The sequence below is a fragment of the Symphodus melops genome, assembly GCF_947650265.1.
Source record: "Symphodus melops genome assembly, chromosome: 11".
NCBI classification, from domain to species: domain Eukaryota; kingdom Metazoa; phylum Chordata; class Actinopteri; order Labriformes; family Labridae; genus Symphodus; species Symphodus melops.
The window spans coordinates 17,951,201-17,965,146 of record NC_136701.1 but is presented as its reverse complement, the minus strand read 5'-3'; the positions used below and the strand labels follow the sequence as shown (position 1 = coordinate 17,965,146).

The 13,946-nt window shown below is 41.3% G+C and overlaps 1 protein-coding gene across 6 annotated transcripts in view; it reads left to right on the top strand.

Annotated features, from left to right (window-relative positions):
- Nucleotides 1–8,234, top strand: part of rapgef6 (Rap guanine nucleotide exchange factor (GEF) 6) — a 134,705-nt gene extending 126,471 nt beyond the window's left edge. For 5 of the 6 annotated variants that reach the window (XM_079355397.1, XM_079355396.1, XM_079355394.1 and 2 more), the window contains 4 exons: nt 406–661; nt 1,934–2,490; nt 3,463–3,816; nt 4,826–8,234. In XM_079355397.1, the coding sequence (XP_079211523.1) occupies nt 406–661; nt 1,934–2,490; nt 3,463–3,816; nt 4,826–4,848 (1,190 nt within the window). In that variant the 3' untranslated portion in view covers nt 4,849–8,234. The remainder of the gene's footprint in view (nt 1–405; nt 662–1,933; nt 2,491–3,462; nt 3,817–4,825) is intronic. The other variant, XM_079355395.1, reaches the window with a different exon arrangement.
- Nucleotides 8,235–13,946: the final 5,712 nt, after the last annotated feature.

Sequence of the window (13,946 nt, the reverse complement as noted above, 5' to 3'; positions counted from 1 at the left end):
TAAAGACAATGAAGTGTCCTTTATAGTCATTGGTTTTGTTGTGTAGTGTTGAGGGGACTCAACGGATAAACAGCATGATTTGTAAATGTGTTACCATAAAAAAAGAGAACTGAAACATCAGACTGAAGTCTTCTTAAACCTGTGAAGTTTTTTTGTTATCTGGGTGCAGCGTGATTTAAAGTGCAGTGATGGGATAGAAGGCGCTTCCATGGTTTGCATAGAAAAGTTGGAAAGTCAGGATTCAAGTGATCTACAGTTTTGCTCCAGACACGTCGGTGTTAGTGTTTACATTCAAACATTGTTGGTCATCAGTCTATTTTTTTCTTCTTCTTTTTTTTAAAATTGTGTATTTGTATTTTTCCTCCTTTTTATTATTTAAATCTTCTTGTCCTGTCCTTGGTCCAGGTTACTCCCTCCTTCCAGCCGGTAAAGCAGACAACCTGTCCGACTCGAGTCACAGCGAGATCTCATCCCGCTCCAGTATCTGTTCAGTTGACTCAGTGCCAGCTCCGGGACTCGAGGATCGCTGCAGCAGCAGCAGGACCTGCACTTCTTCGTCTGCGTCTAGTAATACTACAAATACAACCATGACATCTGCTGCAGTTCCTGAGAGTGCAGCAGCATCGCACTTAAATGCTGAATACAACCAGCCCAGCACAAGGTATGTGATATGAAGATAGTGTTTCGAAAGTACACTTCAAAAAGAAGGTCGGCTTGAGCTTTACAAAACAGTGACACTGAGGGACCTGGTTTCTCCTGAAACCAGACAGTACATAACAGCATTATACTAGCAATACACACACACACACTTTTAAGAGAACAGTCCCGTTCAAAAGTTCCAAATGATCATGTGAACCCAAGTGATCCAGATGTAAACTTGCTTTTATGAAACCTCCTTTCCCTTGTTTATAGGGAAACCTGTTAGCTCCTATCACTCCCAAACTTTTCTGATAATGAATCGTTATTGGAGCAGATAACCACAAGGGCGCAGTCACACTCAAACAGTTAATCACCATAAACCTTCCCAGTGGCCAACGAGAGCGAAGACACCGCTCACGCACACGCTCTGCTCCCTCCATTTCCTCCTCCAGCTGGAGCCCAATTATGTCCTCTCTCATTAAAACTCGCAGAACTAGAAGTCGTATACCACGGCAGCTTTTATTTATTAGAATCCAACAGTCACTGCCCCCCCCCTCTCTCCCTCTCTCTCTCTCACTCTCTCTCTTTTCCACCTAAACAATCTATCGGTTTTTGCGTAGGCTTCTTTTTTTTTTATAATCCGGCCGAGTAAACCACACACCTGTTTTTATTGTCTTCTGTTTGTTTATTGTTCCTCTATGATCGGGCCGTTCTGTCTCCCAAAGTGGATCCTATAAAATATCTCCAGACGCAATAATCTGTCTGCTTCCCTGATATCATATTACCTCCCCAGCCCGGCTGTATTACACCGGCCTGTTTTATGAAATATGGCGCCGTTTCATTGAGTGGCTTGTTTGTCAAGTAAAATCATGACAGCGAATCAGAGTGTTAGTTTATGAAACGCAGCCAAGGAGAACAACTTTTTGGAGAAGACAGACGTGGTGATTCATCACCAAGGACCCCTGTCCAAATGCTTGTTTAGTGATTAAAGTGTACAGATGAGGCATAAACTTTAACAGCTGAACATTTTACTAGTGATGAAACAAAAAAAAAACCTTAGAGACAGCTGCACAGTAAGTTGAGTTGAAAAGTTGAAGATTGTAGGGTCGACGACATGCAGCGTCTGTGTTCGAGTGAACTTTCTCTGTCTTCATTTGTTGACGTTGACTCTCCGACCTGTCTGTCCTCCATCCAGCAGCTTTTTAAATCCACATTAAACCTCCACCTGTGCTCAGTATGGACTTTAAGCGCAAGCATCGATGCTGATCTGTCCACTTTGGCACTTTTTCCACAGCAGTTCCTCGTCCGTAGCTCGAGGATACGTAACACGGGCGTCCACCTTCACCTCCTCCACCTCTACAGAGGAGCTGACCCCGGACCACACCTCTCTGGACTCGGTGGCAGACAGCGGCCGAGGCAGCTGGACTTCCTGCTCCTCCAACTCCCACGACTCCTTCCAGAGCCTCCCCGTCTCCTCCTGTCGGCCCTGGGACCACGGCATTCACGGACATCCGCTCTCCCTCCCCCACACGCACCTGGGCGCTTTCAAGCACACGCAGCTGGCAGGGCCAATAGCGGAGGTGGAGGCCGCTGCGGCCGCTCACACCTGGACAAATGAGGACTCTTCTGTCAAGCATCACTCCAGAGACTCCAGCTCAGATCTGTCCAATCAGTCGCGGCAGAGCTGGGCGTCGTCCAGCTCGCTGTCGGACACCTATGAGGGGAACTATGGGACGATAAAGCGGAGAAACACCTCGGAGAACCCCTCCTCTCCCACCAATGAGGAAGGAGGGCAAAGCACAGACCCTGTCTACAAAACGGTGACGTCAAGCACAGAGAAGGGCCTGATAGGTGAGGGCTCGGGCTAAACAGTGGTCAACTTTGTCTCACAAGTGTGAGCGTCAGCTGAGGAATATGTGGATCTTAAGATAGTTACAGTAGAAAACATTATTTAACAACAGCAGATCTAATTTAACCAACTGAGTAAAGTCAATGAGTTCAGTATGCGGTGACAGGATAGTTTACCTCTGCATATGAGTATTATTAAGATCCAAGTTTAGGATCCACACAGTTATCATTGGAGACAGGGTAAGAGATGAATCTGACCGCAGCTAGGGAAGAAGCCAGGGAGGGTGTTTTACTCTAATTATTATCTTTAAGACCAGAATTCCTGAGTTCCTTTCCTAGTTGTCTCCTAGATGTTTCCTACTTCCTAGAGGATAACAGCACTTTTTTTAAAAAGTTATAGAGGGCTGTGTTTTCGCAGTAAGGATTCAACGAGTAGATGGTTCTATGATTAGACTGACAGAGCATTCATTTACAAAAGTTTAAATAATCGATCAATCGTTTGAGTTTAAGCTTTTAAAATATATCTCATGGAAATAGACAATTCTCATGTTGGGAAAAAAAAAAAAACAGCCTGTGAACTTTAAGCTGGACCTTTTCTACTTATTTTGATTCTTTACGAACCAAACGATTAATCCATTATTCTGATAAATGACTAATTATGAAGTCATGAAATTGTCAAATATGGCTCGAGTTGTTTCTGTATATGCCGCAGCCATCCATCTCATGTTTTAATTTGTTCCCTTTAATTTTCCAAACACTTTGCTGCATGTCTAGTTGTTTATCCTGTTCATGAAACACCACATTGATTTTGATTTTTTCATTATTATCTTTTATTTCCTCCCTCCTTCACATGCCTCCTCACCTACCTCCTTTTTTTTCTTTTACTTCTTTCCCCCTTCACTCCTCATCCCCCCCCCCCCCCCCCCTCCTCCTTCACTCCACCACTCCTTTCTTTTGATCTCCACCTCCATCCAGTTTATTGTATCACCTCCCCTGCCAAGGATGAGCGTTATCGAGCTCCCCCTCCCACCCCTCCAGGCTACCAAGGTCTGGCTCTGGGGGATCTCGGCCTCACAGACGGAGTAGTAGGAGGGCCAGGTGCTCTCGTCCCCAGGCCTCCACACCTCAGACCTCCGGACTACAGCGTGGCGTTGCAGAGGAGCAAACTCCTGCAGAGCCCCGGAGCAGCAGGGGGTCTTGCTGAGGCTCGGAGGCTGGCTGCTAACCATCATCTCCAACAAGAGGGCCGAACTGGCGGCTCCACGCAGGGCCACTCCAGACCACCCAGCATCTGCCTCCCAACACAGGAGCTGGCTGACAGTGAGGAAGGTACGTCTTCAGCAGCAGTCCAAGGATTTCAATGAAAGTTAAAGGGATACTTCACCCATTTACATGAAGCTGTGTATCATTAGAAACATGGTAGTAGTGTTGAATGGTCGTGAATCCAGCCCTCATTTTGCCCTGAGACGAGAAAAACGTGTTTGTCTTTGCCTGAAAGTTTTCTTTACGTGACGCAATATGACGATTTTTGCGTCTGGATTCACGACCATTCAACACTACTGCCATGTTTCTAATGATACAAAGCTTAATGCCAATGGGTGAATTATCCCTTTAACAAAGTCGTGGTTCCCATCAATAACAATCAAACACTTCAAACTTACATTTCCTTTCAAAGTGGATTAGCGAGGTCTTTAAAAAAACAGAGGACGAAGAGGGTTTATTGTTATGTTTGAATACAAACATGAGAGCCATGTTCCACTTCACTTTGTGTGATATGTTCTATTAGTACCCTTTGATGTAAACTCTCTGTCAGAATAAGTCTTTAAAAGGTTTACTCTAGCTACAGGCACTTTATTGTCTTTGTATTATGTTTCTTCTTGTGATTGCAGGCGTGGTTTATTATTTACTTATAAACTAAAGGTGGGCGTAGCATTAAGTACCATTAAAATTGTATTAAACACTGCTACTTAGGAATGTTATAAATGATGAAATAATTGGTAATACTCTGTAAATCAATCCATCCATGTTCTGCCTCTCATCCAGGATCAAAGTGTACTCATGTAGTGCGTTTTTAATTCTCTCTTGGACATACTTTAAACATTCTGTAAGGATTCATAACTCCAGATCATATCCTCCCACTGCTGTCAGATTATTCTTTCTTACTTTGGATGATGATGACGACCGTGGAACATAAATGTAATGACATTGAATTCCATGCAGTATTAAGTATGTTTAAATTGAACGTTGTGAACCCTGAAGAAACCCTGTTTAAAAACAACAACGTATTAAATTCAGGACTTGTGGACATCCTGTCAACACACTTTCATCTCTGTTCCAGATGAACAAGTGTCGGCCGTGTGAGGACCGTGACGTCACACTCACACACGGACCTCGAGGTGTTGATCAGGACTGAGCGAGCAGCCTGTCATCAGAGCACATTTTTCCCCTCCTCCCCGGACCATAATGCACCTGTGTAGACCCGAGCAAAGGGAGGTCAGTGTGACCTCGGTCCACCTCCCAGAACTCGTACTAATCATTCTCTTTTTAAGCCCATTTCACAAAACAAAGAACAAAAAGAAGATTTTAGACTTTTTACAAACTCTTGAACAAAGCTGGTTGACAAACGTTTAAAAGGACAAAAAGACAGAAAGAGTGATGATGATGATGATGATGACGACGTCTCATGAGAAGAAGTCAGCCTCCTTGAAAACAGACCATGTACCTCCATTTTGCACTCCAAGCTCTCGTGTCTAAAGGTGTTTAGCTTTTTTGTTTTTAAGTAGTTTGAACATGTTGTACAGATAAAGTTTCTTCTTTACATTGGCATCTCCGCGCTTCGCAAAGTTTTACATGAGAATAGTTATGAGGAGCATGCAAAGGGATTCCAGTAATCCATAGTTTAAGAATAAGCAAAGGTGTACATTTTTTTTTTTTTTTGGTTATTGTTTGCTGAAAGCTCAAACAAAGATGAATGTCCAATGATGAGAGACACAGAAAGCAGATTTGAGTTTGTATGAGGCTCTCTGTGTGGGCTGATCAGACCCTGGCACTGATGTTGTGAATCACATAAATCTTCTTTTTTTTTTTTTTTTTTTTCCCACATCGACACATCAAATGCTAAAAAAAACAGCTACAAAACCAACATCATAAGAAGCGATACTTTCACTTTTGACTGAATGTCAGGTCAGGAAAGCCACATAGAGCCCCTTAACACAGTTTAACTCTTTTATCTCAAGAGAACTCCTGAAGTAGCAAAGTGCATGTTTGTTTGTGTTTTCCACTTATTGGACTTTTCAGCTTTATCAACGACAATAAAAGAAGAAGAGAGCGAGACAAGCAGCATCTCTCAAGGCAGTTCAGCGTCTCTGCCAACAGGCCGCCTCTCTTATTGCTCGTTCAGTCTGATGCGAGGTACTTTAGCGGCATGCTGCCTCCTGGATGTTCTATTAAAAAAAAAAAAAAAAATGTATTATAACTTGTTTTTAATGAGCTGAAGAACAAATGCCTCGCTGCTTCCTGTAGACTAAAACGTCGTTATTGCAGCAGCTACCGTAAACACAATAAATTAGCACTGTGTGGTCGCACAGCTTGCATGTACACACACAAACACACACCATGAGATAAATTACAGTGTTTACACCAACGCTTACACGTTTTGTTTACAGTGTTTATTGGACTAGTTGTCAATTGATTTACAAGCTGAAATGTTTAAGCGTAATACTGCAGGTTTATTTGACCTTGTAAATTTGTTTATAATGCAGCAGGAATGTGAGATGCAGCATAAAGAAAATTGACAATGTGCTCCGCGTACCTCTCATATCTTTTTTTTTTCTTTTTTTTTTGTGCTTCTTATTTAAAAGGACGAGCAACAAAACAAGTGGACAGATCCCGTGTCTGAAACGCCTGGCTTGCATCTCCTTTCATGTGCATAGTACATTCTGTAGAATATTTAAAGGATTTGCTTGAAAATAGTTTATTTGTATTGAAAGCAGAAGAAAACGTGTACATGCTGAGTCAAGTTTAGGGAACATGGTGTTTCTATCTGCAGTGCAGCAGGGGCAGAACTGGAATCTTCTCTCCTTATGGTCGACCTTGCGCTCTGTGATGCTTCTTTTCTTTTGCCACACAAAGACTTGAAATGAATGATGCTAATATATACATGGCATTTATATATATAAATATGAATTTATACACGTGTTTTTGTTTCTTTGCCATAAATTAATTTGAACTGATCATGTATAGACGAGTAAAGAGAGTACTCTATAAAGGCTATTTTTGAATATTTTGTTATAAGAAATATCTCGAGGTTGTGATTGCCCCATGTCGTCGGGCAGGAGTCTTTTAAGAAATCGATCCTAGTTTTTCTTTTCTTTTTGTGAGCGTGTGTGTGACTTGTTTTCCTCACACTCACTGTTGTTGGTGCCATTTCTGCTCTGTCTACAACCGTAATTGCTGCTGTGTTTTGGGATATGACTGAGTGTGTGTGTCTGTGTGTGTTGTGGAATTATATTTGTGAGGTTGGAATCACCATAGCATTTTGTTTTTAATACCGTCTTGATTCAGCACATAAGGAAAAGGCTCAGAAGTCATTTTCAATAAAAGCCTGTCTCAGCTCGCAGCTTTGATTACTCTTGCCTGCAGAGCGTCGAGCCCTTGTGGGACTCTTCGCTTTATGGCACGAGGCGTACTTCTTCAAACTCCAACTAGATGATTGAGGGACTTTTTTTGATGACGTTAAGTCTCAGTCTGTTTGAAGTGAACACAACAGGCCCTGCCATCATGCAGTGACTGATCTGGTTTCTCTCCCCTCAGCCTCAGCTCTGCAGGACTCTTTGTCCCTTCTGGTCCAGTATGATGGATTTCACTGAATCCACTGTGACCCTAACCTAAGACCCCTTTTCTTTTTCTTTTTTTATAACAATAGTAGAAATGTTGTTACAGACTGAGAAAGAAACTGAAAAATGTTTGTCTTTCTTCTTTTTTTTTTTTGCACATCTGAATTCCTCAGATTCTTTACCATAAATCAGTATTACTGTTCTGCACAGGTGATTAAGAAAATAACCGCAAACACAAACTGACCTTATGTCATGAATGTGCTCGATGGAAACTGTTTTTGTTTGACCGAGCCTGCTTTTAAATGTTTGGAAACATCAGGTAACACAATTAGCTTCTTGTGTGCACAGAATTGAACTCTTTGCACGTTTGTCTCTCCTTTATAGTTGCTGGATCTAGCAGTGAGCAGCTCTCTGCAAACTAAAGTAGTCAGTGTTTTTTACAACATATGACAGGGGAAGGACAAACTTCACGTCTCTCATAGTTGAAATATCTACATGATTCTATCACCCCCCCCCCCCCCCCCCCCCCCCCCCCCCATGCCATGTTTCCTGGAATGCAATAAGAGAGATGTGAATGTGTTTTTGTTTTTTAGACATCTTTTGGCATTACAGCAGAAATGCACAACAATAAGCTTCAATGTGGTGAGTGTGCTGCACAATCTGTACAAAGAGGTATTATTAACTTGGTCTGTGGCTTAAAGTTTGCTTCACACTTCTCATAGTTGTTGTAACTTATGTCTTTTAGAAAGACAACATGATTTTGCTCGTACGCTTTTTATGTATTTTTACGAGTGATTGTAAATAGTTGTTATATTTTTGTTTAAGAGAATGTTTGAAAAGAAAAAAATTAACTTTTATTTCTCCAAGTCTACTGATCTGAATTTGGAAAATGAATAAAATGTAAACCAGAAACGTTGTGTTTTTATTCATGGCTGCTCATTATTTCACTCAACATAAACAAAAACTGGGAATGGGACGGGGGATACAGTACTTAAAACCACTTCCAAAGTTCCAATGGTGACTTAGTGCCAATGTCCACACATCAACTTTAGGATGCCCTAGATTGTTTACTCTCAACCCACCATGAGGTCAACGGTCCTCAATTGAAGTAAAATACATGGTCAACTATGGAACTTCTCACTGTGAAGTTTCTCGTCAACACTAATGATGAATTGTAGTGACATTTTTTAAACCTTAAGTTTTCATTTAGCACAATAGTCACAGCCGTGCTAGCATATTAGCAAATGTTAGCATGATAATACCGGTACAATAAACCTGTGGTTCCCAAACTTTTCCTGCCAGTCCACCCTTTGGCAGATGAATTTTTTGAAGCCCCTCCCCTTCCCTTTACCATGTATATCAACATATAAGAACAAAACACAGTCAGACTCTTTGCTCTTTACAAGTCATTGCACTTAACTAAGCCTCATAAAGCATGTTGCTAATCAGTTAGCTCCAAGCATTGAGAACAGCCTCTGTGTATCAGCTAGCTATATGTAGACTTGAAGAAGTGTAATAATCAATCATTTAACATTTTAATAGATATTCTACTAACTTTACTGTATTCCTTGTTTTGTGCACAACAGATCAGAGACAGGTTTTTGTGTTTCTAATGTTTTGGGTTTTTTTTGTTTTTTTTACCTAAATCTTAAAACTTAAATATTTAGTACTCCTTTTACTTGTAAAGGTTTACTGTCACACTGAGAGGCAGGAAGTCATGCTGCTGCAGCTCTGTGCATGCTTTACTGGGTGCAACTTGTATGGGTCAATTAGTCATTGGCTAATGCAAAGGCCATTAAAGGTTCCTAGCTACCTATTTAAAGGACACATAATGATTCTAATAGCACTCCAAAAGCTAGACCAAGGGAACGCCTTTCTTCAAATAAGGTCAACATGAGTTCTAGATAGTCTGATTTATTCAAACGGTGTTTATCGAACCTTTGCTCAATGTGAACCTCTTCTTAAAGTCTCTGTTCTTTTCTGAGATAAAGTTACGAGTTCTTACGGAGATGGGTCTGGATGGTGAAGGGGCTGAGGTGTTTGTCGGGTGGGCATGTTAACCAGCATGTTCAAAGAACTGGCCTCTCCACTTCAGAGAGAATATTCCAGAACGATGAGAGAAGTGAGGGTTCAGCTCCGAGTGGGATTTGAGCGGAAACGAGTCGAGGAAATTACACACAGCTTCAATTATACATCACAAAAGGGGAACGAGCCCCACTGGATGGCAGGGGAGGAAATGTGGAAATGCTCAGGTTATGTAATATGCTTCTGTGTGCATGTGAGTGTGAGTGTGTGTCACAACACTACTCTATTCTGACTTTGAAGTTGTGACTTTGTCAGGAGCAGAAGCCAAGAGCAGGAGGTGAGAAAACTGAAACTTAACCACCTAAGGGTTGCCCACACACACACACACACACACACACACACACACACACACACACACACACACACACACACACACACAGAGAGAGAGAGAGACAGTGGTATGACTTTTAGCATATTCCTGTTTAAATGAAAATGTGTAAAGCAAAACACATTTTCAGAAAATATTCTTTCACCTTTTCAGTCTCGATACTGCCCTTGAGCACAAATATATGTGTGTGTGTTTGTGTGCATGTGCATTTGTTCTTATAGTTTGCATCCTCAACCTTTTGGCTTGTCTCCTCTCAGGTTTTTCAAACATGGTTCCATCTTTTCCTGTATTATTGTAGTGTTCACTTAACAAAGTGGTTATAATTTGTCAGTGTGGAGATGACACATTCAAAGAGTTACAGGGCAAAGAGAACAGAGAAAATATTGAATTTATAACTAAAGGTGTGTCTGATATGTAGGTGTAAAATCACCTCTTTCACCATCACTGTAGATATTTCATTTGGTCCTCCATGTGTGAATTAATTCTGCATTTTGTTGTACATGGAACTATGAAAACACATTGTCTAACATGGATACAATGGTGCAATTTTTGCTCTTGAATGCACTTTTTTACTGAGTTTGGATCTTACACAATTTGTAAAACTTTAAATTGAGGAAACCTGCAATGTTTGTAGTGTGACTTTAGGTCTTTGCCACTCTCACTGTTTAAGCCAAAGGTCAGTCAATGATCAATGAGGCTGTCCAAGGATATACGTATGATGTCCTGCAGAGTCATGACCACTCTTCATTTTCTTGTTCTTGTCCTGCTCTGCACCGTGTCACATATGGTCACTTAAGTCATTTATCATAACACATGTGATTCTCTTCGCTCTGTGCTTGAAAGTCAACCTGGAATCTGAACTGATTGACTTTCGTATTGTTTAGCTCTTCCAGGTAACTAGCAACTTCTCCTGTTGATCACTTACTACAGGTGTCAGCTTGTTAGCAGTATTGGTCAAAGAGTCTCTGAAGTTTATTTTTAAGGGATGTTTTATATAAATGTTACTACAAAAGTAAGGCAACATGATTTATAAAAGTCTTTGGGATTTGGTGTGTAATATTTGTTTCCAGGTTCTCTTCTAGAAACTCAAACCAATATTAATTGGGAGTTGGAGTGACAGAGGATCAATGAACTACATATCAAAGATAAAGATTTGATTGTCCTGAATATTAATGTGAAAATGCAGATATTTCTTATTCTTTTGATCACTCCTCAAAGACTCTCAGCTCTGCCTCTATGGTCCATTTGTGAGGCAGGAAGCACATGTTGAGATGGCACCCTACAAGGTTACTTTGCCCATTTGTCATCAGTCCTCCAGGCTTCCTGCAGCTTGTGAACATGTCAAGGTCAGTGTCCTTCAGAATGTCCGCAGCAATGTCAGCAAAGCAGCTCAGATGAATGACCTGACAATCCCACAGAATGTAACCCCATGCTTGGACCTGCTAGTAATTCTTCAAGCTCCTTTATTTTCTTTTTCACCCTTTTTATGGCACTACCTTGTCAGTGTGACTCTCCAGTCTCAAATAAGTTTTAGAATCATTCATTTCATTTTCATGAAAAAAAAAAAAAAGATTACATACAGGAGCAACATCCTGAATAAGTAACTGAATCTTGTGTCTCTTTTTTGGTCAGGAAAATGAAAGTGAAAGGTTCTATCTTTAATAGTCATGCACCTGAAAAATATTGCACTATAAAAGCAGACTCAAATATCTTCTGCTGTTCCGTCTGTGACCATAAGGGGTCAGTGCTGCATTTTCAGAAACACATTCCTATAGAAAAGCTCAGCCACTGCCTCTGCACACCTGCTCACATTCCTCACGATAAAAGATACTAAGAAAGCTACTGGGGGAGCATATTTCCCCCCAGAGATCGTCCTTCCTATTAAGGTGCAAATTAGCAACACACAATCCAGTTTGGAACAATATAGACCTGTCTTTGTAAAGTTAATGATTTTATCTATCTCCATTGTCTTTGCCCTGTGTCTCCTTTTGTCCCTTTAATGGTAAATGTTTGTTTCTAAAGACTTCGCTCCTCCATACTGAGCTCTATTTGTGTTTGTAATGGGCAGTCACCTCACTGTGTTTCTGGTTTTCTGGTTATCTATCTATCTATCTATCTATCTATCTATCTATCTATCTATCTATCTATCTATCTATCTATCTATCTATCTATCTATCTATCTATCTATCTATCTATCTATCTATCTATCTATCTATCTATCTATCTATCTATCTATCTATCTATCTATCTATCTATCTATCTATCTATCTATCTATCTATCTATCTATCTATCTATCTATCTATCTATCTATCTATCTATCTATCTATCTATCTATCTATCTATCTATCTATCTATCTATCTATCTATCTATCTATCTATCTATCTATCTATCTATCTATCTATCTATCTATCTATCTATCTATCTATCTATCTATCTATCTATCTATCTATCTATCTATCTATCTATCTAGTCCTTCCTCAGCAATGTTGGCAGAGAATCCCTTCAGAAATACGTGCGTTGTTTAGTGTGCGTGCGTGTTTCAAAGACTGTAAGCAAGTGTTTGTGTTTGTTTGTAAGCTTTAAGAGAAATTGAGTGTGTTTTTTATCTTATACAAACGTTAGACCGACTGACTGTGTGTTTGTACTTGGGTTTTTGTGCAAATACGTGAAAAGTTTTTTGAAGTGTACAATGCGTGACTGTCTGTGTTTGTGTGTGTGTGTGTGTGTGTGTGTGTGTGCGCACGTGTGAGATGTTTGAGAGGGAGTTACTGTTGCAGGAAGAAAAGCCATGGTTGAAGGAGTTGAAAGTAGCTGAGCGCCACTTATCCCATCATGAGTCAGGGTCAGCTGAGGAGGAGGAGGGAGGTCAAGAGTTTGAATACAGGAAGATCGACAGGATCCCCACACACTCACACGCACACAAACTCACAGAAAAAACAACTTACATGTTAATGGATACACTTGTCTTTTTTTGCCCTTTTAGGCAAGTTGAGAGTTGCAAGGGTCAAGGGTTAAATAAAAAAGAGAGGTCATATCGTGAATAGGAGAGAAAAGTTGCTGTGTACATGTGTGTGTTTGTTGAAATGAGATGGAAGGGGGAGACTGAGATAGGGCAGTAATCTCAGCAGGAGGCCCTCTTTTCCTGGCACAGACTAAAAGCCCTGACACACAAAGCAGACGGCAAAGAATTAGTGGCGACGAAGGCCGCCTGTGGCGTCAGCACACAACACCTTTTGTCTTGGTCCAAAAGTCGCACTCTAACACACCGCAAAGAGCTGGCGGCCAACCACCACATACGTTATGCACATGTGTAAAAAGCAAGAACTCTCAGCTGGTGGTTGTAGTCTGTAATCGTCATTCGAAAAAGGGGAAACCTGAAAAGGGCGAGGAAGAATGCGAATCGAGAAGAGCTATAGCATACAACAACTGGTTTTGTGGCTATCTAGTGTCCCCAGAATGAGCTAACTTTACCCTATTAATAGATGACTAACCCTGCACTTCTTTGTGCATTTTTTGCAGAATCTTTGTTCAAGTCGAGCGACAGCGAGAAGAAGCAGCACCACAGAACATGAGAAAGTAAGAATGAAAGAAGGAAGAGAGTGAGAGTGAAAAAAGAAAGTGAGAGTGTCAGAGGGAAAACCCAAGTACCCCCCACTGAGGAGGAGCTGCGCAGAAAGGGATGGGAGAGATGATGGGGGTTCTTAGTGGGAGGCCCCTCCTTTGAACTGGATGTCAGGGGAGAGAAAGAGAGAGAGACAGAAGGAGAGAGGCAGGGAGCTGTCTCAGAACAAATCAGTATGTAGCAGGCCAGATTAAAGACAGAGAGATCGCAGCAGAGTTAGGAGAGAAAGTAAAGAGACTCAAGGTGATACTTCAACAGCTCTGAGAGGAGAGGAGAGGACAGGAGAGGAGAGGAGAGGATGCGATGCTGAAGGTCTAACCTCCTCCGGTGCCTCTGAGCTGCAGCCAGGTCTTTGATCCTGGACTTCATTTAGCTCCTCTGTAGGAGACCCTCCCAGGCAGACGCACATGATTAAGGGCCCAACCCAGAGTTTATTCAACATACAAATTAAAACACACAGATTCAGGAGGAGTTGACATCGACACAAACACTTAGAAAAATGCGCAGCATATTCAGAAACGCTGCACATTCAAAAGCAGATGCAAACTCCCAAAACAAATGCAAAGACATAAACAAACAAACAAACA